The following is a 25,396-nucleotide window of genomic DNA, read 5'->3' on the forward strand; positions in this document are numbered from 1 at the left end:
ACGGGTCAGAGACTTCTGCATGCCAGAGAGCTGAACCAGCACAGAGAGAGCGAACGAGCGAGCGAGCGCACGAAAGAGAGAGAGAGCTGCACCTCACTCGTGCATTATGAAATTTCAGAAATTACTCTTTCATTTGTTCGTGGATTATTTCCCGTTTCTCTGTCACACTCAGTCTAACGTGCAGGAATGTCAAGTTGACAACGCGCACTTAATTACATTACGCAGAATAAAAAATATGTTACGTCTGACATTTTATTTTACGTTAAGTTACAACGGACCAATCAGCAGCCATGTAACGTGCAATTAGAGTGATTGACAGAAAACCCGACAAGTTACAAAACAATATGACATTTTCAGCTCGTCATGAACGCAAACTTGGGAGGCCCTTGAACTTGGGAGGCCCCTGGGCTTCAGCCCAGGTAAGCCCGTGCATTAAGGCGGCCTTGGTTTCAGGCTACCCAGACCAGTTATTTTGTGAAAAGTTAAATCTGCTCAAATGTAAACTGCTTGTGTATTTCCTCTAAAATTATATATTTTTTTATTTTTGAATAAGATTTTTTCGAAGTTAACTAATTCGTTTTTTGCAGTCAAGCTTCATGTCGAACCATTTTCTTTTCACTTGTGGGACTGTTCGATTAACAGACGAATTTTCATTATCAGCATCTAATGTGCTGCCAAGCTTCCTTTTTTTAGGACCTGAGACGCCACTATGTATGCTTGAAAAAAATTTTTGGCTTTTTGAATTAACTTCTGATAATAAAACTTCAATTTCTGCATCTGATACATTTTTTTTTCATTTGCTTTTAAGAAGACATGCTAAAATCCTTCGTTTGGTGTCATAATATGATGCCCATATATAGTTGTCAGTCGGACTTAATGGGCGGGATTTATGGTTATTGAGAATAAGCGTGCACGCGCGTCCCATGTACGACTGATTGGAATTCATTAACAAATACACACATTTAACTATCAAATCTGACGTTTACGAAGTGTTTGTAATTCAGGAGGAGAGTTTTCGGGAAGGTCTGTGTACGTGCAAATCACTCACATATTTATTCATATATTTACGAATGTTTCATGAATGAGACCCACTGTGTGTAAGTGTTAATTTAAAATAAAAGTGAATTGTTTAGTATGTTTGGTGATTTCTCTGCCCATTTTTGTTTTTATACATCTACACAAACAAACACATGAGAACAGAAAGTCTTTATTATCTCACTTGTTACCATTTTCAGTAGATGCCCTACCATGAAAATTCACTTAAATTTATCACACTTGATTAAACAAAAAACAACACAATGAAGTGACATTATGAACATTATTATTAAATATAAATATTAGTGATCTGTGTTTCAATGATTTACATGCATTTTACATACACCACAATCAATAATACATTTATCTAAAAGGAAGTATTCAATTTTCTCTTAACTCAAAAATCTGTACACTACACAAGCTATTGATGTAAAGATGGTATAGTGAAGCAGTCAATTCATGAGAGAGTTTATAACACCACTCTGATATAATAATTTGTAGAATCTCTGTATAATACATTATGCTATATCATACAGTTTTACCGTTGATCCTTTATTAATTTCAAACCCAGGATAGAGAGGTTTTGTGAATGTGGTCTGGACTTTGTGGATGAGAGTCATTGTGTCAGAGACGCTGTAGAAGGACAGAGATCCTGCACTGTGATCCACATACACTCCTATTCTAGAAGATCTGGAAACTATTGGAAGTTCAGTATCAATGTTATTGTGCCAAAATGAACAACTGGACTCAGAGCACCACAAACACCAGGACTGATCATTACATCCAAATCTACAATCATCACTGTCTCCCTTCCTGTAGATGCTCTTATACGACACTGATATATCCACCTCATCACTCCACTCAACCTCCCAGTAACAGCGTCCACTCACACTCTCACTACACAACACCTGATGATAAAAATCAAATCTGTCTGGATGATCAGGATAAGGCTGGACTCTGTTAGTGTCAGTTATCACTCTGTTCCCATTGGATAGATGAAGATATTTATGTGCTGTGTTTGGATCCAGAGTAAACCCGAGATAATCTGATGGAGACAAATGATATAATCTGTACAGGTATGTCAATTAAAATTTGATGTCATATACAGACAAATAGAAAAACAGACAACCAACCCTGCTTCAAATACTGAAACAAGCTATAAATACCATTACACAAATACAATTAAATGCACTGCAAGTAAATAGATGATAACAGACATGTTTCAAGGAGACTCACATTGTAGGAACTGTTCCCTGGTGTTGGGTTCAGGAGTAACTATATAAAAATATATATTCAGAGAGTGATTTTCTTTGTATTAATACAAATTATAACACTGTTATTACATGATGTGCAACATTTTCTAAGATAAATATATGCTTTACCTCTATCAAATATCTTTTCTATCTCACTGCACACATGCTTCAGTTTCTCTTTCATTTTTTGTACATCATATGAGGAAAGAGGACTGACAGTGATGCTGAGTGAGTTTGTAGATCCAGGAGGAACAGAGAGAGACTGGAAACTCTACAAAAACACGAAGACAAACAACACAAACATAAAACTCTGAAACACAGTAAAAACAATCTCTTTAAAACATTTTCTCTACTTCCAAAAGACCACTGTCGTGTTTGAGGCTGTTTACACTTGGTATTAAGATGTGTTTGTTTTCATCGATCGGATCACAAGTGGATGAAAGAGACATGACGTCATTTTACTCTTTGCGTTTGATACAAAGAAATGAAGATTAAAACCCTAAATAGAAATTTGTGAGTAATAATAATAAAATAGTAAACTTTTTTCAATGTAACATTGCTTTACTTTGGGTTTACGTTCAAGACGTTTTTCTTTATAAGAATTATGCTCTTGCTCGGACTCGATTGTATGTGGTTCATAACCTACCAGGGCTTGACATCTGCGGCTACATCCACTCTAGGTGCGTTCCATTCGACCGTAAGTGGACTGCGAAGTGGACTTCACAGGGTATTCCGCCATCTTAAGTGAGATTCCAATCCGAAGGGAGCGAACATGTTCAGTTCGAAGGGCACTGCGCACGGCATAGGGAATCAGGGAACATCGATACATCACTTCACAGGAAGTGGAGAGCGATAATCATTGCGCGCATCACGTGATCACCCGTCGGAACGGTCAGACCGCTATGCAATCATATGACAAGCGTTTAAAAACACATATATACACATAGTTAACCAAATAAAAGTTTACTTTCATATTTGCATGACAGTTACAGCAGGGCTTCAATTCTGTTAATAGTCAAGTAATAGCAGCAATAGTCAATTTAAGTGTATAATAAACATACGTTTTTCATTACGTAGTACTCAATGTTTTTTATTATTGTATAGTGTACATATTTTAAATGTGATAGTAAATAAAAATTAAAATATGAATGTAGTCCTATATATATTTATGTTATATCAATCTGCGCGACCCCGTCGTTGACTTTCTTTGATGACGTTTGAAGGCCGTTCCAAATGAGTGGTTATTGTCCGTGAAGTCCACTTCAACTGATATACCGTGCTCAGGGAGTAGGGAGCAGTGAACACTCCGCAGGGACCCTGTCGAATGGAACGCACCTTCTTCTGTTTATTATCAGACGGGCCACTCGCCTCTGACTGCAGCACGTCACACATATTTTTAAACACACACACACACACACACACAGGAATATCTGGACCACGGCCGATCAAAGGGAGGGGTCCGCCCTTTACTATCTCTGATTGGGTTATACCACGACATGGACCTAGTGTGCTTGTTGTTGAACCAAAGGGAGACTTTGGCTGTTTCTCAATTTCAAGAACGCAAAGAACGGACTTGCGTTCTCGTGGAGATTGGTCTTGCCGGGCGACCTTGGAAGAACGACCTCAGAAGGTTGCGAGAACACAGAACGCAATTGTGAGAATTGAGATGTGTGCGATCTTCCTGTTGGTCACATGTCCTCCCCAGATTTCAGCGCGCAAGTCTGCACTCGATGCATCCTCGATATCTAGTAAACATCCAGGTATTTTCATGCGTCCTCTGTACTTGTGTTTTTGAGAATTGGAATTGAACTTTGAAGGTTAATGATGATGTAAAGCGAGAACACAAGGACGCAAGATTGCTGAAGAACGCATATTGAAGACAGAGTTTTTAATTTGTCGAATTGCTGGTCGCACTGGTCGACCTAATATTTTTTAAGGAGCACCATTGAGAAATTAGGGCACTAAATTGGTCACACTCTTGAGCCCTGTATATATGTGTGTGTGTGTGTGTGTGTGTGTGTGTGTGTGTGTGTGTGTGTACCTGGTAATTATCACGTTGTGGGGACCAATTGTCCCCACAAAGATAGGAATACCAGTGTTTTTGTGACCTTGTGGGGAAACAAGGTTATAAATCAAACGGAATGATGTTTCTTGAAAATGTGAAGTAGTAGAAGTGTTTCTGTGATGGTTGGGGTTAGGGAATGGGTTAGGTAAGGGGAATAGAATATACGGTTTGTATGGTATAAAATGCATTACGTCTATGGAATGTCCCCACAAAACATGGAAACCAGTGTGTGTGTGTGTGTGTGTGTGTGTGTGTGTGTGTGTGTGTGTGTGTGTGTGTGTGTGTGTGTGTGTGTGTGTGTGTGTGAGAGAGAGTGTGTGTACCTGGTAATTATCATGTTGTGGGGACCAATTGTCCCCACAAAGATAGGAATAACAGTGTTTTTGTGACTTTGTGGGGACATTTTGATGTCCCCATGAGGAAACAAGTTTATAAATCAAACAGAATGATGTTTCTTGAAATTGTGAAGTAACAGAAATGTTTCTGTGATGGTTGGGGTTAGGGAATGGGGTAGGTAAGGGGAATAGAATATACAGTTTGTACGGTATAAAATGCATTACGTCTATGGAATGTCCCCACAAAACATGGAAACCAGAATGTGTGTGTGTGTGTGTGTGTGTGTGTGTGTGTGTGTGTGTGTGTGTGTGTGTGTGTTTGCAAACTTAGTTTTTTTCTTATTAAACTGCCTGTGAGCGAAATCAAAATGATGTGATTCATCATCTTAATTTTTTTAAAAGCATCACGTTTCTCTATGTCATTAACATGTTAAAACTTAATCAAAATGGTGCAAATTTGTGTCAAATAAATTAATGTGCTTATTTGTAATATTGTTACTCATTTTGTGTAGCATGGTGTCACCACCGAACAAGATATAAATGACTGGATTGCGGATAGAACGCTTAGCATAACAGTGTGAGGTTAAGCCAGGGCAAAGTTCGAGTGGCCATCTTGGTATGCCCAACCGGCAGAGGGCGTCATTCACTAACATTCAAAATCATGATCTAAATTCAACTGGTTTACAGCGTATCAGTTACACAAGATTAATTTTAAGGATATGTGCATTGTGTACGTAAATTAACTGTTAATTCTGGTGTTATTTGCAACTTTATGTTTTAATTAAGCAAGATAAGGGATTTATAAAAAACCGTGAGGTGAGTGAAAGAGCTTTGTAATAGCTGTATATGTAAGAGCTTTGACTGATATTTCAGCGCAATTGATGAAATAAGCTCGCGCAACTTTCACATGCTTGCAAAATGAAACTAATGAAAGACGCGGAGAACAGCCGCTTTTGGTTTTATCAACCCTTACGAAAATTAACCATGGTTTTACTACAGTTAAAACAAAAAAACCATGGTTACTGTAGTAAAACCATGGTAACCACAAAATAACCATGGTTATGACAAAAAAACATAGTTAAACCATGGTTAGTGTAGTAAAACTATGGTTTTGCTGATAGTAATCAATACACCAAAAAAACATGGTTACTACACTTTTACCACAATAAAACCATGGTTAATTTTTGTAAGGGAACAAAAGCCTAAGGACACTGTGTACAGTGTGTTTTTGCGCTAGAAGTCAGAAAAGATGTAAAACATTGTGCTCAGTACCTCAGATTAGATAAATAGGTGGAGAGTAGGCGGTCTTGTGTGCTGTTCAAACACATTCAACCACATGCACATGCACACTACAAAAGCAACGGAAGTCTTTTCAACTACCTCTGAATGTGGTTGAAAGTGGACGAGCTCAAAACATTTTGAACACCGTTTACATCTGTCTAGTGTCATCCACTTGTGATCCGATTGACAAAAACACATCTTAATACAGTACCAAGTGTAAATTGTGTTACCTGGAGAAAATGGATGTGATCATCTGTTTGTAGAATCTGTTCCAGCTCATCATCTCTCCTCCTCAGATTATCAATCTCCTGCTTCAGTCGCTTCAATATTCCTTCAGCTCGACTCACTGCAGTCTTTTCTTGATCTCTGATCCACTGTGTCAACTCAGATTGTCTTCTCTCAATAGATTGGATTAGTTCAGTGAAGATCCTCTCAGTGTTGTCAACTGCTGTCTGTGCAGAGTGCTGTTAGGACACACAGAGAGAGGAGCATTAGAATCAGCAGCATTCATTCAGCTCTTACTGGTACATCACACAGTCTGTTACACACAGTGAACTTCAGTCAAAGTCATCCAGCACTGAACTCCTCACTGACTGATTGAATGAGAGTCCTAACTGAGTCTGAAACAGATCTGAAACAGCAGACAGCAGTTGTTCTTCTGATCAAAACTCACCTTATGAGTCTCCACAGCATTTCTCAGCTCCTGAAGCTTCTTCTGCCTCTCCTGGATTCTCTGCTGGTATTTTCTCTGTGTCTCCTTTAGTTGTTTCTGTTGGATGTAGAAATAATGATTACAGTTTTTGTGCATTCTTAAACCCCATTCTCTGAAGCAAATTACCAGATGCCTAACATGTGTCAAGTTGTAGCCTAGTTGTACCCGGGAGTTGCCGGTTCGAGTCTCACAGCTTTCGCGTTGTGACTGTGGTGCCATTGAGCAAGGCACCTTAGCCCAATTGCTCCCTGGGCGCTGGGATAGCTGCCCACTGCTCTGGGTGTGTGTGTGTTTACTACTCACTGGAATGGGTTAAATGCAAAGGTCACATTTCAAGCCTACATTGCATACTTGACAAGCTTGTCACTTTCACTTCAAAGGAAAAAGTTGTCTGAGATATGAGCCTTGTGGCATGGACAGAATTAATTTTTCATTGATTTTGGTTTTGCAGTTGCACATTTTTGAGTTTTCTTTGATATGTGTGCAAAATAACCCCGGTCACAGCTGAATCTAACAATGGCCCTATAAAAGTCTAATTTTTGACAGACTATGACAATAGGTTTAAACATTTGGTATTTGATGACTTAGGCAATGAAATAATGAGATTAACTGATTCATCCCAAATTAATTTAAAGGTTCAATAGTGATCAGCATTTATGTAGTTTGATCATAAACATTTATTATAGAGCAGAACTGACACATTAACAAAACCAGTCAGTGTTCTCAGCTCTTACCTGTTTCTCAGTCCTCTCTGCTGCAGCTGATACAGTCTTATGGTCATTGTGTTCATCCACCATACACAGATAACATATACAGAGCTCATCTGTACGACAGTAAATCTCAAGGGCTTTATCATGTTGAGGGCAGATCATCTCCTGAAGTCGTTCAGTGGCATCTATCAGGTCGTGCTTCTTGCCTCTGAAGAATTTCTCATGTTGTTCAAGATGATTTTGACAGTAAGAGTTCAGACACACCAGACAGGACTTGACAGCTTTGTGTTTTCTCTGAGTACAGACGTCACACTTCACATCTCCAGGTTCAGCATAACAGTGATCAGGATGAGCAGCTTGTCGTTTAGTCTTCTTCAGTTTCTCCACCACTTCCGCCTGCATGGTGTTTTTACCTAAAACAGGTCTTGTAGTGAAGGTCTGTCTGCACTGAGGGCAGCTGTAGTCTCTCTTTTGATCCCAGTAGTCTGTAATACAGCTCTTACAGTAACTGTGTCCACAGGGAATGGCCACTGGATCCTTCAGTAGATCCAGACAGATTGAACAGCTGAACTGATCCTGAACCACAGCTTTTGCCATTTCACACCTAAACACACCTAAAAAGTAGAAATGATTGAGCAGAAAGAAATTGACAAAATCTAGTAAACTCTCACACCCTGACTAAGCAGGAAGTAAAGATTAGTTTCGTTTTTAGTGAACTGAAGGTAGGTGTGGCTAAAAGAGAACATACAAAAGAATCTGAGAGGGGGACTTTTTCATTTTTAAACAAAGCTACTTAAATAGATAGATTGTAAAGACATTTATTGGCATTTTAAGATAGACAGGTGCCGGGCATATAATTAGAATATCATCAAAAAGTTTTTTTAATTCCATTCAAAAAGTGAAACTTGTATATTATATTTTAACTGTTTATTTCTTTAATTTTGATGATTATAACCGACAACTAAGGAAAATCCCAAATTACTGCAGCAATGCGGCATGGCACGGAGTCCACCAGTCTGTTTCACTGCTCAGGTGTTATGAGAGCCCTGGTTGCTCTGATAGAGGCCTTCAGATCTTCTGCATTGTTGGGTCTGGCATATCGCATCTTCCTCTTCACAATACCCCATAGATTTTCTATGGGGTTAGGGTCAGGCGAGTTTGCCAGCCAACCAAGGACAGGGACACCACGGTCCCCAAACCAGGCACCGGCAGCCCCGGCACCGTTTGCAGGCGCCAAGTCCCGTTGGAAAATCTCCACAAAATTGGTCAGCAGCAGGACGCATGAAGTGCTCTCAAACTTCCTGGTATACTGCTGCGTTGACCATGGACCTCAGAAAACACAGTGGACCAACTCCAGCAGATGACATGGCACCCCAAACCATCACTGACTGTGGAAACTTTACACTGGACCTCAAGCAATGTGGATTGTATGCCTCTCCTCTCTTCCTCCAGACTCTGGGACCCTGAATTTACTTTCATCAGAGAACATAACTTTGGACCACTCAGCAGCAGTCCAGTCCTTTTTGTCTTTAGCCCATTGTCTGTTGTTCAATAGTGGCTTGACACAAGGACCAACCTTATGGAGATGCAGATTTCATTTTCAAACAGGACTTGGCACCTCCAGAGTGCCATAGCTACCAGTACCTGGTTTAATGGCCATGGTATCCAGGTCTTAATTGGCTGGCAAACTCGCCTGACCTTAACACCATAGAAAATATATGGGGTATTGTGAAGAGGAAGATACGATATGCCAGACCCAACAATGCAGAAGAGCTGAAGGCCACTATCAGAGCAACCTGGCAACACCTGAGCAGTGCCTCAGACCGATCAACTCCATGCCACGACGCATTGCTGCAGTAATTCAGGCAAGGAGGCCACAACAAAGTATTGAGTGTTGTACATGTTTATACTTTGCATACTTGTCAGTTGGCCAAGATTTCTAAAAACCCTTTCTTTGTATTGATCTGAAGTAATATTCTAATTTTCAGAGATACTTAATTTGGGATTTTCCTTAGTTGTCAGTTATAGTCATCAAAATTAAAGAAATAAACATTTGAAATATATCAGTCTTTGTGTAATGAATGAATATGATATACAAGTTGGAATTAGTGAAATAAATCAACTTGATTTACAACTATGATGATATTCTAATTATATGACGAGCACCTGTACATAGTATGTTCAGCAGTTGTTTTAACCTGGGGTGCGTTTCCCAAAAGCATTGTTGCTAACTAAGTTTCCCATTGCCAACCAACTAAGTTGCTAACAGGTTGGCAGCGATGCTTTTGGGAAACGCACCCCTGGTTGTGCAGTTTAACTTATGATATTATCCTCATCCCCTTCATTTGAGTGGTTGGTTAGGGATTGGGCATAAAGTTCAGATAGTACTATATTTTTTTATGATAAAAAAATGTTGACCGACACATCTTGGCTAAAGCAATATGACCTCCAAACCGTCCTTTAGTTTGAACATTAGGTGGAATGTACTGTATATGTACATATATTTTAACTTTATGCTAGGATGCATTTCATTAACTACAGTTCTGCTTTTACCACAGGGATCATCCCCATAATGTCACGGCTAGTCCGTGACATGTTTTGTGTTTTGCACTTATCCGTTTCACCTGGACTCTCATGGACTAATTACGCCAACACACCACACCACACCTGTTGTATGTTTGATTGTGTTTGTATTTATACGCCTTTGTTCTGTCAGCCTGTGCCGGATGATTGTCATTACTACCCTGTCTGTTCCCCGTGTCACATTTTTGATGTTCCTGTGTTTTGCTTACATGTACTCCTCGTGTTTTGTTCCAGTTTTATTATTAAATGTTATTTATTTGTCCGAACTCTGCGTTTGTGTCCTCCCTCCACTCCCGCGGCGTGACACATAAGCTCACTGTTAAGTAACTTCTTGGTCTGAACTCTGCGACCAGCTGTTAGATTTCCTCTCTGGCAGGATACAGTTTGTCAGAATTGGAAAAATTACAACAAATAGCAATGTGTTCTTATTTCACATTTAGCACGTGATTTTAGAGATATCTTTCTTTCCTTATTCAAGTAGATAGAACTTTAGTCTTGCATAACTGAAATGATGAGATATGACTGTGTAACTGCAGAAGTGCAAAACCATACGTCCTGACAATCTGAGCCTGGATAACAGCGCCAGCCAAACAGTCTGAGGCCGGACGCGGGCAGAGTAGTAAAAAAATATTTTTAATACGTTTCTTGATAGTAACGTGATTTTAAACCTTGAAACCATAGATATGTATAAAGGCTAGATGTGTTACGGCGAAGTCTCAAACATCATCACCTGGCGGCCATCTTACCACAGGCAGCTCGCTCGCTCATCGCACCGAGCCCCAATGGTGCAGGCACTTCCATATGATCACAACTTGCTCAACCTTCCACCAATTTTCAAACGTTTTGGTTTCTTACAAACGTTATTATCGTGGCTATAATTCTGGATGCTTTAACATGTTTCATTTTTATAAGTATCATAGGTACATCTTTGACGTTTATAACAAACCAAACCGTTTGAAAATCGGTAAAAAATTAGGAAAGTAACGGTCCCTTAAAAGTACCTGCACCATCAAAACTCAACGCTACGAGCGAGCGAGCGCCCCGTGGCAAGATGGGATGCGGACATTCCACTCAATTGGCCAGCAGTGTGGGCAAGACATAGCCTTTATACATATCTAAGCTTGAAACAGTCCCCAAGACCACTTGCTCTGCCCACTTCCGACCTCACCAATGAATGCATCACCAAAAATAAAATCCTTTATTGCACAGCTAGCTGTCGATTATCCCATGTTTTAATCTGTTAGGACAAGAACTTGTAATATTAATATATTATGTACAGTCATGTACAAATATTTCCAAGGACATATTTGCCTCCAGCCATACAGAAATATGTTTGTTGGCAGAATTCATTGACTCATTTACATGAATGCTTTACAAAAATTTACAATACAAATATGTTAATTTACAAGAAAACAACAAATGCACTTATAGGGTTTTGCAACTGACCTCCTCATATGTAATATTATGAATACCGTTTGTGTTACTGGTTTCAATTCAATTCAGGTGTTTCCACATGTAATGTTTTCCCTCTTTTACTCAAAGATTTTAAAACTAAAAAGATCTCAACATATAACGTTACTTGGCATTTTAGCTCATGTATCAATTACTTGGAAAATAACAAACTCTACAACTCAACAAACAATCTCACTATTATTGATTCATATGGACATCAAACATTAAAACTCTTTTAAATAAGCTTTACTTTTGATTTTCCAAGTATGTTAAACAATCTAAACCCAGGATAGAGAGGTTGAGTGAATGTGGTGTTGACTCTGTGGATGAGGGTCATTGTGTCAGAGATGCTGTAGAAGGACAGAGATCCTGCACTGTGATCCACATAAACTCCTATTCTAGAAGATTTGAGCACTACTGGGAGTTTAGTCTCAATGTTATTGTGCCAGAATGAACAACTGGACTCAGAGCACCACAAACTCCAGGACTGATCATTACACCCAAACACACACTCATTACCCCATCCCTTCCTGCTGATGCTCTTATATGACACTGATATTCGCACATTTCCACTCCACTCAACCTCCCAGTAACAGCGTCCACTCACACTCTCACTACACAACACCTGATAATTAAAATCAAATCTGTCTAGATGATCCGGATACGGCTGGGCTCTGTAAGTGTAAGTAATCACTCTGTTCCACTTAGACAGACAGAGACATGTATGTGCTGTGTTTAGATCCAAAGTGAACTGACGAAAATCTGGTGGAGAGAAAACACAATCAGTTATAATTTACAAATATTTTTTGTTTTTTAGGGTTTAGTAAACAATATGTAGGCAATGTTTATGTAGGTAAATATTATATTATTACAGAGAAAATTTTTTGTTTTTCTGTTAGTGTGTGTGCGTGGGTGAGCAAGTTTTAATTGCAACTTACAGTGTAGGAACTCCTGCCTGACTTGGTGCTTAGCTATATTAATGCTTGGCACTACAGAAATAACAAACATCTTCAAATAAGTATGAGTTGCATGAACCTTATTTTATAATCTTACATGATTATAAATATCATTGCATCACTGAATGTAAATGAATGATTCAGTGCTTTACCTCTATCAGATATCTTTTTTATCTCATCTCTGCAGAAATTCTCCAGATTTGCTCTCAGATGAGAAACACATTCATCATAAGAGAGAAGAGAACTGACGGTGATGCTGAGTGAGTCTGTAGATCCAGGAGGAACAGAGAGAGACTGAAAATTCTACACAAACACAAACAACACAAACATTCAATAGAAATTAAAGTCTGTAAAACATGCTCTTATAAACACACTATCTTGTTTATCAGATCTCTGTTACCTGGAGGAAATGGATGTGATCATCTGTGTGTAAAATATACTCCAGCTCATCATCTCTCCTCCTCAGACTCCCAGTCTGTAACACAGCTCATACAGTAACTGTGTCCACAGGGAATGGTCACAGGATCCTTTAGTAGATCCAGACAGATTGAACAGATGAACTGATCCTGAGTCAAAGGAACACTTGCTTCTGCCATTTTACTGCACATAGACACAAACAGCAAGCCGCTCAACAACAATAAAGTTTCCTATAGAGTTAAAATGATCGAACAGAAAGAAAATTGACAAAGACTTGTAAATGCTCACAACCTGACTAAGCAGGAAGTAAAGATAAGTTTTGTGTTCACTGAACAAAGGTAAGTAGGCGTGACAGAGAACAAACGAAAGAGGGAGTGACAGGTTAATGTTTCATTTAGTAACAACCATGTTAAATAATTTTACAAAATTTATGGCAAAGAACAATACATTTCAGTTTATTTGTTAAAGGTGCTCTAAGCGAATTCACGCGTTTTAGACCATAAAACATTTTTTGTTACATACAGCAAACATCTCCTCACTATCTGTTTGCTGCCTGTCCACTGATCAAGCTGTAAAAAAACACGGTCTCTGTAGACAGCCCAGGCTTCGCAAACTGCAATATAAACACAGTGGACAAACCTAACACCACGAAACGATAACAAAGTGTTCCAGCCAATAAACGACAAGAAGGATTTTGGGGTGGGGGCTGGGCGCGTTCATGAAAGCACGGAAGTGAGGGGGAGGAGTTAGCTACGCTCCGTTTGTTTAAAAACAGTTCAAACATAAAAAAGTGACGTCTCACGGATTTGCTTAGAGCGCCTTTAAGTTTCATGTGTCGTTTAGATTTAACCATACGGTTTAAAAATCTATAATAACAAAATAACTATGCAAAATAAATCATGTTATAGTTTAGCATCTTCAGTAGTCACCCAGAACAAAAAATATTTGTTTACCACAAACCATGACCTTGCTAACCATAGTTTAAAATGGTAATCAATAAACCAAAACTTGATTAGTACACTTTTACTACAACAAAACCACAGTTCATTTTCGTAAGGCACATACATTAATTATTTAACTAAAAGTATTCTGTCCTAGTACAAAGCCAAAAGCGCAGTAAGCTAACTACGCATTTGGGCAAAATTGAGTTAAGTGTTAAAATGGGCTTTGTGAGATCTGTTGTGTCTTTTGACAAAGTCTCCTGGTTCAATTTTGTCCCATTTCAGAGAAACGTGTGTGCCAAAATTACAGTAACATGTTTGACCGGCTGATGTAAAAAAACTTTAAGGGCATTTTTCTTAGTTTCAGTGTTTTCGTAGTTACGGCACTTAGCCTTTGTAGGGCAGTATTGCACCAACAAATCTTAAAATGTATGCCATAATTTCCTCTCAAAATGCACACCAGAATTTTCTCTTAAAGACTTTATAAAAGCTATGTTGATGACACAGTAATCTTGATTCAAAAGGACCATTCACCCAAAAATGAAAATTCTGTCATAATTTACTTACTCTCATGTTGTTACAAACCTCACCTGTATCCATTTCTGTGTTCTGATGACCACAAAGTAAGATATTCTGATGAATGTTTAAAATCAAACCAAGTAGCCCATTCACTCCCATAGTATTTTTTATCCTACTATGGAAGTCAATGGGACTCATGGTCGGTTTGGTTTTAAACACTTTCTCAAAATATCTTCCTTTGTGGAATGAGACCAAAGAAATTCATACAAGTTTGTAACAATATAAGAGTGAGTAAATGATGACATGTTTTTTTGGTGGAATATCCCTTTAACTTTCATTAGTGTTTGTGTTTCCCATCTCTCGCCTCACGATGGCGTCAGTATCCCACCAATCACTCATACTCCAGTAAAGCGCACAGGTTGAGCAGTGAGGTATTCACCGGTCAAACAGGAGCGCGTGGGAGCGGAGCCGCGGGAGTGCGCTTGTAGGAAAACTAGGCGCAAACGTGCCGGAGAAGTTTGCTCTCGCCGCCGCTCATGAATCAGGAACTTCGACGCACAACTTCTCAACGCGACCGAGTTGCCTCGTAGTTCACGTATTTATCAAGCTTTAGTCCACGAAACACCTGGAGGTCGGTACAGGTACGTTTATTTCTCGCTCAGGTGCAAAAACATGTACGGTCGAAGGCGTTTTATCAAGTTTTAGGGATTTTTGTAGCGCGTTAGCAGATTAGCAGGTAGGAATGAGAGCGAACCTGTTTCCTCAGGTCTGCTTACCTTAGCTCTGCCGAAATAGACATTTATAAAAACCTTTAATACTCGTTTTAGTTTACTGAAATACGTGTAAGATTTTACGAAAGAAGGGAAGTTTGTAAGAGACTTTAGCGAGAGAATCTGTCACACAGGTAACGTTAACGTTAAACTGACTCACCTGAGGGAAGAAAATTATGTTCGGATCATTTTAAACTTTAGCCCTTAAAGTCATCCTGTTTTATTATTTTCTTGAGGTTTTTTTTTAGCTTTTATGAGATTTCTGATGCTTGTTTGACTTGAAAAGTTTGTTACCTGACATTTGACATTGCTCTGTCATTGCATAAGGTAGCCTACATGTACATTTATACATGTCATTATATCACAGTTTTCTCACACATACATATTGAGAGAAGTAACATGGAAAATACACATTATGCCATACTGTACATTTGAGAAAATTGAAATGGAAATGACAAATAATGCCGTATATTGAGGAAAATGGGGTAATGGTGTAAAACCTAATGTTTTTACGTGTTGTCATTTAACTTAAATGCCAATTTCTTGGTTTAAAACACTGCTCTATTTATTAGTTAACAGCAACATGTTTGAGAGTGATTGTGTTTAAGATATTAGATTTTTGAGTGTGGGTGTAACCCAGGAACTAACGTTACGTCTTGCACTGTCTATATTATATTTAATTGGATGATTTGTATTTCTTAATAACTTTAAGGTAACCTTTTTCTTTGTGCTCACTCACTGGCATTCTTGTCTTTCATTCACTGCAGTATTCCCATGCCGTATGTTTGTTTGTTGGAGGGTGTTTTATAATGCTGTGTTTATTTATGTGTGTTTGTTCATAGTCAGGAGAGTAAAATGAAAAACTCTGACTCATCAGAAGTTTTTGCTTTTGTTTGGGTGAATAAAATCTGGTTGCTCGTCGTCTGGTCCAAAAAAAAGAAAGCTTTTGATCTCTTTATCACTCTGTCACCAGCCTCTTAATTTAAAATATAGTAATATTTAATATTTTAAAGAAAACAGTGACAGAAAATGTGTTTAAAAATACTCTTTGTCTCCGTGTTCTAAATACTGAAATGCACTAATCCCCAGAATTTATTTTTCCTGATGTCATCATTTATTAGATCAGCCTTGTATTCAGGAAGCTATGGTGTGAAATTGCTATGTTCCTTGGCAGTGCTGTGACAATGCAGTGCATCTGCTTAGTGCAGCTATCCGGATGCCTCAGACCCATAAAATACCATGAAAATCAAATGACAAGCCACTTTCCTGTAACACAGTGGTTCGCTAACTATTTGCCCCCCCCCAAAGAAAATTAATCAAATAAAACCATCTCAAACTTAGAATTTGATTTAAACACAAAATTTTAAATGATACAATATAGTGCTGTTGGTTAGTAGTCTTATTTTTCTTATTTTAGTCTTAAGGTTTAATTGCACAGAATTATAATAAATTCATGCATTTTATATATTTTAATAAAACTTGCCCCCAAGTTTGAGAACCACTGCTTTGACACTATGGCCCTGTTCTAAATGGCAATTATTATAACTGAACATTTTGTTAAAAAATGAATTATGTTGCCCCTCATGATAGCTGCCATAATGAGATCCCAGCTTAATACTGCTAATTTTTCCTCGTTTTTGTTATTGGGCACTTTTAATTGTGTGAATTATTAATGGCAACAAATGCACTTTCAAAAGTTTCTACAGCAGCATGGGTAAACTAAAAACCTGTTTGCTTACCCTCCATTTAAATAGGATTGATGTTGACCCATTGATCCAAATTACTATGTTTGCATGTCTTCCTGCATACCTCTTTACATTTACATTTAAGCATTTAGCAGATGCTTTTATCCAAAGCGACTTACAAAGATTAAGAAACAAAAAAAGCAATTTGTCATAGGAAGTTCTTATACCAAGTTACAAGTTTTCAGTATTACAAAACTGCACCTGTTGAGAAAGACAGAGGAAGAGAGATGGATAGAGTGAGTTAGTTGTTGTTTTTTATTTTAGATGAAAGAACTGGTAATGCAGTCAATATCACTTTGTCAAGTATTTTTGGAAGAGATCTTTTTTGAATGTTGCAAGATATGTGGCTGACCGGACTCTTTTTGGAAGATCATTCCACCAGTAGGGAGTTGTGAAGGAAAATTAGCAGGAACGTGATTTAGTGCCTTTTTGTGAAGGTATGACAAGGCGTCGCTCATTTGCTTCATGTAACGTTCTGAATGGGATTTGGGAATGCAGAAAAGTGTAAAAGTATTTCGGCGGAGTGCAAGTGAAAGTTCTGTAGGTGAGCAGTAGTAGTCCAGCCTAGAGATTACCAAGGCCTGGATTAGGAGTTATGCAGCATTCTCTGTAGATATGAACTATAATAGATTTTTGCAACTGTCTTCTAAGAGAATGCATGTGGGCTTGTGTGTGTGTGTTTTAACTTGTGGCGTGTCACCACTTTTGCTTATTGTACAATTTCTGTCTGACCTCATTGTTGTCTCTCAGGGTGCGTTTTAATGGTGTTGCTAAATTCAAAGACACGTTATTCTGAGTGTACAGGTCTGCTGTGTGGTAATGTACCCTGAAGCAAATTCCTCTTTGTTTCAAAATCCTGGTTTCTGGTTGATGGTGGTTTCTCTGTGGTGCTTAAGAGTGAGTTGATCATCTTTGTGCCATAAATACATACAGTAGTGCCGAACAACAATTGTCTTCTACATCCAATAGAGGGCTGCTCTTTATATAGTTTTTCACTGTATATGAGTAGGATTATTTGTGAATAGTTTATGGGGTGGTTTCCCAGACAGGGTTTAGACTAGTCCTAACTTAAAATAAATGTAAGAGCTGTCCAAATTGAACAAAACCTTCACTGACATATCTTAATACACATCAGAGCTCTTTGTTTTGCCTTAAAATGCATGCCAGTAATGTTTTTAGTAAGGCATGTTGTTAAAACTGGTTATATTTCCTAATTAAACTAAGGCCTAGTCCTGGCTTAAAGGGATAGTTTTCCCAAAAATGAAAATAATGTCATTAATGTCTCACCCTCATGTCGTTCCAAACTCGTAAGACCTCCGTTCCTCTTCGGAAACACAGTTTAAGATGTTTTATATTTTGTTTGAGAGCTTGTTGACCCTTCATTGAAAATCTGTGTACAATATACTGTCCATGTCCAGAAAGGTAATAAAACATCATCAAAGTAGTCCATGTGACATCAGTGGGTCAGTTAGAATGTGTTAAAGCAGTGTTTCCCAACCCTGGTCCTAGGGCACCCCCTCCCAGAAAGTTTTAGATGTCTCCTTATTTAAAACACCTGATTCGACTCATAGGCCTCCTTCTAAAACGGTAAACAAGTGTCCCTAACAAGCTGATGAGTTAAATCAGGTGTGCTAAATAAGGAGACATCTAAAACTTTCTGGGAGGGGGTGCCCGAGGACCAGGGTTGGGAAACACTGTGTTAAAGCATCGAAAATACATTTTGGTCCAAAAATAATAAAAAAAGTACGACTTTATTCAGCATTGTCTTCTCTTCCGCATCTGTTGTGAAGCGCATGCGCGAGACTAGTAATGCGCAGTGATGCGGGTGACGTACAACGTGGCTGGCGTGTTATCTGTTGTTTCCCAGATGTGTTTTTTTTGTTTTTGTGTGCCCGGGCTTCGTTTACAGTCTGAGGGAGACACACGCTGTAAGTTTGAAAAAAAAACCTTCGCAAACATGTCTGAGGATAACATGTCATCTGCGTCACTGCAGTCACATGACTTTAGTCTTGCACATGAGCTTCACAACAGACGCGGAAGAGAAGACAATGCTGAATAAAGTTGTAATTTTTGTTATTTTTGGACCAAAATGTATTTTCAATTCTTCAACACATTCTAACTGACCCATTGATGTCACATGGACTACTTTGATGATGTTTTTATTACCTTTCTGGACATAGACAGTACACCGTATGTAGATGTTCAATAAAGAATTTTAGCACTTTGAGAGAATTTTGTGTAAACATTAGGGGTGTAACGGTACGCAAAAATCACGGTTCGGTGCGAACCCCGGTTTTGAAGACACGGTTCGGTTCATTTTCGGTACAGTAAGGGAAAATTGCAAACATTAAACTGCAGGTTGTTTATTACTATAAACTTTTTTTTACAATTTGTTTACACTTTTTTTAAACACTTTTTATTAAAATATAACATATAAAATATATATAAAATGAAAAAATAATAAATAAAATACTACTGCAAAGTTCTTTTTTACATTATCTTATAACAGAAGGTAACTCTTTTCTTAACCTTCTCTTAAACTTTTTCTACTAAAACCTTGAACTAACAAATTCAATTCCTGAATACATTTATGAACAATTAGCCTACATTTTTGCCACCAAAAATGTTCTGTTTTGATTTATTTTGGATTGTTTACCTCACAGTATTGAATTGGCTATGTACCATCTCTGTATAAAAATAATATTACTGCTCTATGTGTAACTGCATAGCAAGCAACATGATGATATTCCTATTATACACTCATTTTGAGATTAGTGAGTTGCATACATAGCCATCTTTGATCTTTTGCACGTTTCTCCAAATCTTTGCTTGTATTGTCAATGTAAGCTGCCTGTGACTTTACTAACAACCCCTCCGCAGCTGAGTGACAGCTGAGTAAGCCCGGGTTACAGCTCTTCCGTGTCCCGACCAGCTGATCGCATTGTGACAATAATATGATTGACGTGAGGTGCAGATGAAAAATCTGATCACGCATTCCTTATTCTCGCTGTCACAGAAAGCGCGTCTCATTATTGCGTAGCAACGAAAGACGCGCAACCTCTCACGCACTTTTGAAAGAACAAAGCAGCGCGTTGACACGCGTTTAACATGCGCTTTTAGATACGACACGTAAACGTTTACATCAATAATCAAACAAATATACAACTAAGTAAATAAAAATCTTTCTGCGGCCCGAATTATGTTATATGTTTGACAGAAGACTTGCGCTGAACGAGGAGACTTCCGCCACTTAATATGTTCGTGCGGAAACGCACGTATTATGTTCCGCACAGGCGCACACAAAATGCATTCGGCCTTTCGGTGCATGTGTGCACCGTGCCGAAAGCCATGAACCGAAACGGTCCGGTTCGAATACACGTACCGTTACACCCCTAGTAAACATGTCTGCTTAAATGCAGGAAATCGTAAACTCTGTATTTGCACATTGTCTAAAGCCTTTAGATGCGGCTTTCCTGGCGTGCACTTTTCAAACAGCGCGTGAGTACCGCATAGACATCGGTTTCGCGTCTTCTTTAGATGATTATTCAAATTGCAAGGCCTCAAAGCATGTTTAAATGCTAAACTTTAGTGACAGTGCCACACTGACCCAATCAGGCCAGTGACAGATCTGTCAACAGGTCAAAGCCTTATTCAAGCTGGCCTTGGGCCAATCCTTATTGTTGAGCCCTGCTGATATGATAAAATATTCTAATAAAGTGATCTTTTCTTTCTCCTTTAGCTGATTTCATATCAACACACCTTACCTCACCATGCTCTTCTTCTCCTGCTATTGACATTTGACTTCTAGCAGCGATGGCGGAGCGCTCTGTGACTCCAGGTCGGACATACGTAGAGGTGGAATACGACTATGACTACAAATCCAAAGATCGTTTGATCACCATTAAACAAGGAGAATCTTACTTGCTGATGAAGAAGACTAATGAGGACTGGTGGCAGGTACGCAAGGATGAGAACAGTAAGCCCTTCTACGTCCCGGCCCAGTACGTGCGAGAAGTACGGCGAGCTCTCATGCCCCCTCCCAAACCTTTATCGCATTTAGTGGCCAGCACAGGGACCCGAGGTGGAACCATTCGGCCTTCTGCATTGGAGATCCAGCGAACAGATGATAACAAAAAGAGCCCATGTCCCTCCCCTTCAGCCGGATATACCGCACTACTGCCGCCCAGAGATGACAGGGGCAGTCCAAGCAGCCCCACTGGGCTGGTCCCACACATGCAGACAAGTGCATCCCAGGGCTCATTGCCTCGTTTGAGAGCGGACTCTCCGAGTCGCAAAACGAATGGAGAGAAGGATAAAAACAGAGAGTTAGACAAGAGGGAACGTTCAACTCCGGAACCGTTGGCTGGAGAGGGTGGCGACTCGGATAAGAACCGGAATGACTCTGAATCCGGGGAAGAGCTTAGTAGCAGTTCCAATGATAACCTACAGGTGAGACTCACTTGTTTATTCACTTACAGAACACTACAAATTCCTTAACCAGTTTGTTTCTTTTTTCCAAAACCCTTCCTGGACATCATTCACTTTAATCTCTTTTCAACCATCTTTGTGGATGTTAAAAATGATCACATCCTGTTTTAATGATAGTCTGTCCTTCTGTGCACCAGTTGTGCCTGTTATTGCCCTTTATCAACATGCATTAACACTTTGACCTATTGAATAATTTATGTGTTGTACATTCATATTTTGTGAATGTATATATTCTGAAATTGAATACAAGTGTTCACAGGAGTCTCAGTTTACTAAAACTAAGATATATCTAACCTGACAACTTGTAAAATCAGACATGGGTCTTAAAATCAGAAATAACCCCTCTCTCTCACACACAAACACATGAGCCCTTTTCACACAGACATTCCGTAAAATACACGAGAAAGGCATCCGGGATTTTTCCGGGATCCTTAGATTTTTTGTTCATTCACACTGACATTACCCCGGCATCTAATGGTCCCGGAAAGACACGTGACCTATTGAAAGTCCCGCCCTCTCTTTTACGCAGCGTCTGAAGTTTGGATATTATTTCTCTCTCCAAGAACCACTCGCGTGCATTTTTGTTTATGATAAGATTATAAAGGAGCGCGTGACGTGCCGTTCTAATGCTGGTGAATGATCTCAGCTTCAGAGTGGATATGTGACGAACTCCCTGATCTCTGCTTTAATATAGTTTTCAGACATTTCTCATCGTGCTTGTTTATATGCATTTAAAACCCGCATTTTAAGGAGCTGAAAGATATATCTTGTTGAGATGACACGTGGGTATTTTCGTTTATTACAGCTCAAATGAGCATGTGACGCAATATTATTTTATGCTGCTGAATGATCTCCGTTTCAACGCAGTAAGTAATAAGCTAACTTACCTGATATCTGCTTCAGTCCAGTTTGCTGACATTTCTCGTTGTGAATGTTGTAAATCCCTTATTTTAAAGAGTTGAACCAACTTCATGTTGCCATGACACACGCGTCCTCACTACCGCACGTGCGTCATAGTTTATGCCTCACATTTATCATTTCCTGATAACTGCGTCAATATAGTTTGCAACATTTCTCGTGGTGAATGTTTATATGCATGTTATCTCTCGTTTTAAGGAGCTGAACCATAACTTTTGTTGTGATGACGCGCGCGTCCTCACTACGACACGCCCATTACGGGATTCTTTCAGCTTCTTGTTCACACAGAGGGTTATCCGTGTATCTGACTAGGTCCTCTTTCCTGCAACGATCCCAGAAGATTAACAGGACGAGTTTGTGTTCACACAGACGCTTGTCTGGCAATTTTACAGGTATTTTCTGGGACCAAATGTCTTTGTGAATGGATTATGGGGACAGTTTCCCGGACAGGGTTTAGATTAATCCAGGACTAGGCCTTAGGTATATCAGCACATTTTGGTAACAACAAACCTGCCAAAAGCCGCTCATGATCGAATGTGTTCAAACAGCTACAAAAGACCGCCTACTTTTTGCCTATTGATCTACTGTGTGATATTCAATCACGTTTTTCCATCGATCCTGACGTCAAGCGTGAACCCACAGTGCTTGGAGTGGTCTTTAGACTATAATTGCTAAAACAAAGCGGCTGCTCCCCGACTTTCATTTTTTGTTTTATTTTGTGAGCGTTTAACAGTTGAGTGAGCTGATTTTGTCAAATATCCAAATTATTATCTGCGAAAGCATTTAGATATACATGTACAAAACTTTGTGAAGCATGCTTGGCTCTTGTCCAATTGTGATCTGATCGACCAAAGCGCATTTTAATACTAGGTGTAAACAGGGCCCCAATTTCTTTACACTTTCTAAATCTTCTGTTTTCGCTATCTCCTCCCACTGTTATGTCATCACAGCATTTCTGCCAAACAGCACATTTTTTGTCATTGTGACATGTGAAGGATGATGTAAATGTGTTATTTTTATGCTTACTCTCAGTCACATGCACACACACAGTTTTGCTGCACTGGTTTCAGGTATATGATGTAATATGTGATAGGAGAAACCAAACTTGTTTGATGTCAACATTGGCGTTTTTTACTCTTGTTTTTGTTTCACTTCCTGATTTGTTTATTTGTTTTTACTTTTTTGTGTTGCCGTGTCTTTTTCTTCAACGTTAAAGTATAACATTGATGTCTTTAGTGTCTCTGCTGTGTAGTGAAATATTAAGTAGAGATGGACCGATTTAAAAAAACAAAAATTCACTGATACAATAGCAGATAATTCAGAGTGATATCTGCTGATATCGGTAGTTTGTTGGTTATACTAACTTGTATTAACTAAAATCTGAAGATTAGATTTTTTGAATGTTATTTATTCATATAATGACCATTAATATTGAACATTAAACTAGTGATGTTTCTTTACTTTTTCTTTGCATTTTCCTGTTCTCTTTTGAATGACAGGATATATCGGCCATGACTATCGGCTGTTAATCTATCGTCAGATAGTATGAAAATTAATTATTGGCTGATATATCATTGCATCTCTACTATTGAGTGCAGAAAATCAAGTGCAATATTCACTGTGTTACAGCACATTTTGATAAGAAGGGCTAGACTTGAGGTTGGTGTTAAGCAGGAGACCTTCGACAGATCACCACAGACATAAAAAATAAGGTTCACAAGTTCACATTAACATGTAATTAATAGGGAATGGGAATTTGGCGTGCTGTCCGAGGGGAGGGCTCTGGGAAAAGCTGGTTAAATAAGCTTTCCATTGAAGTATTGTTTGATCGGATAGGACAGTATTACAACTATTTGAAAGTCTGGAATATGATGGTGCAAAAAATCAAAATGTTGAGTAAATTGTTTTTAAAGTGTCCAAATGAAATCCTTGGCACTTCATCCACTACCAAAAATAAAAGTTTATATGTATGGTACGAAATTAAAAATATCTTAATAGAACATAATCTTCACTAAATATCCTACTTAATATCCTAATTATTTTTTCGCATTAAAAAATCTATAATTTTGACCCATACAATGTATTTTTGGCTTTTGCTACAAATATACCCATGGTTACGATTGGTTTTGTGGTCCAGGGTCACAAATTATAAGGAATGTGGAATTGTTGAGTAAACTGGTAATGAGTTGATATCAGAACCAAAGTGATTTCCTACAATTCTTATTTCTACATAAACAAAACATCTCCAAAACCAAAATATTGGTCTTTGCTACTTTATTTCAGTAGACTACAACCATTGGTGTAGGCTCTTGTAACTGTAAAGCCAAGTAAGGTGTGTTTTGTTTGTGTTGGTCTATCTGTTAACATGTGTGACCAAAGGTCATTTAGAGGGAAGAGGTGGATTTTGAGTACTGCTGCATACCTCTACCTTGTTCTCTCTTTCTTATTCTTCCTTATCTTATTCTCTTATTTTTTCCTACTATAGTGCTAACTTTTGATATAAGAAATAGAAAAGTCCCTGTCTGTCCCTTTGTGTGGGAACAGCAGGACTGTCTATGTTTCTGTGAAGATTTAGTTAATCTCTCTGAGAACAGAGGAATGTTGAGGGAGAGAATTTGGTTCAGGATGTTCAGCGTGACTGTCAAATGGGAGGGGTGAGAAAGTATTCGTGTGTATTAGCACTGTGCAATAGCATCCTGTATCCAGGGTTTCAGCATCAGACTTGCTTGCAGCCGCATCTTTCGTTTTAGGATATTTTGTACTGAATTGCACTGCAGAGACACTATGTACCCAGACGAAGCGGTAAGACACTGCTCTTTGCACCATAATAACATTGTGCGAGTGTTTGTAGTCTGCAGTATTTAACAATCACACACAATGGTAGTGTTCACAGTGACACTATTTATTCATTTTCTTAATCTGTCACTTTGTTTTTTGCATCGTTTCTCTCTCTTTTCTTTCTCGTCTCATTCATGCATACATTTGTTAAGTTATACATTTGTTAAGTCTATTTGTTATATGCACTCAATTTACACTATGCATACATGTGCACACAAAACAGCATTTTGTGTGTGTGTGTGTGTGTGTGTGTGTGTGTGTGTGTGTGTGTGTGTGTGTGTGTGTGAAATTTGTTGTGTTTGTGGAAGATAGGGATAACTGTATTACATAAGATCTGCGACATAACAGCTCAGTGGACAGCTGGCAGAAAGACACATG

At 38.7% G+C, this 25,396-nt stretch overlaps 3 protein-coding genes across 8 annotated transcripts in view; 1 reads left to right on the forward strand and 2 right to left on the reverse strand.

The window, feature by feature from the left end:
* Positions 1-1,266: 1,266 nt before the first annotated feature.
* Positions 1,267-8,103, reverse strand: LOC129442986 (E3 ubiquitin/ISG15 ligase TRIM25). Its single transcript, XM_055203329.2, has 6 exons — positions 7,416-8,103; positions 6,643-6,738; positions 6,200-6,433; positions 2,418-2,559; positions 2,272-2,310; positions 1,267-2,080 (listed from the first exon to the last, which is right to left on the reverse strand). The coding sequence occupies exons 1-6, from the start codon at positions 7,986-7,988 to the stop codon at positions 1,554-1,556; spliced, it is 1,611 nt and encodes a 536-aa protein (XP_055059304.2). The 5' UTR covers positions 7,989-8,103; the 3' UTR covers positions 1,267-1,553.
* Positions 8,104-10,809: 2,706 nt separating this feature from the next.
* Positions 10,810-12,978, reverse strand: LOC129443414 (tripartite motif-containing protein 16). The gene is made up of 5 exons (XM_055203885.2): positions 12,904-12,978; positions 12,783-12,857; positions 12,535-12,685; positions 12,365-12,415; positions 10,810-12,188 (listed from the first exon to the last, which is right to left on the reverse strand). The coding sequence occupies exons 1-5, from the start codon at positions 12,976-12,978 to the stop codon at positions 11,662-11,664; spliced, it is 879 nt and encodes a 292-aa protein (XP_055059860.2). The 3' UTR covers positions 10,810-11,661.
* A 1,704-nt stretch (positions 12,979-14,682) lies between these two features.
* Positions 14,683-25,396, forward strand: part of arhgap12a (Rho GTPase activating protein 12a) — a 38,974-nt gene continuing 28,260 nt past the window's right edge. For 4 of the 6 annotated variants that reach the window (XM_073855874.1, XM_073855879.1, XM_073855875.1 and 1 more), the window contains exons 1-2: positions 14,684-14,900; positions 20,514-21,223. In XM_073855874.1, the coding sequence (XP_073711975.1) occupies positions 20,588-21,223 (636 nt within the window). In that variant the 5' untranslated portion in view covers positions 14,684-14,900; positions 20,514-20,587. Of the gene's footprint in view, positions 14,901-20,513; positions 21,224-25,396 lie in introns of all 6 variants that reach the window. The other 2 variants (XM_073855868.1, XM_073855872.1) reach the window with 2 other exon arrangements.

This window comes from Misgurnus anguillicaudatus, chromosome 2 (genome assembly GCF_027580225.2).
Source record: "Misgurnus anguillicaudatus chromosome 2, ASM2758022v2, whole genome shotgun sequence".
Lineage (NCBI taxonomy): Eukaryota > Metazoa > Chordata > Actinopteri > Cypriniformes > Cobitidae > Misgurnus > Misgurnus anguillicaudatus.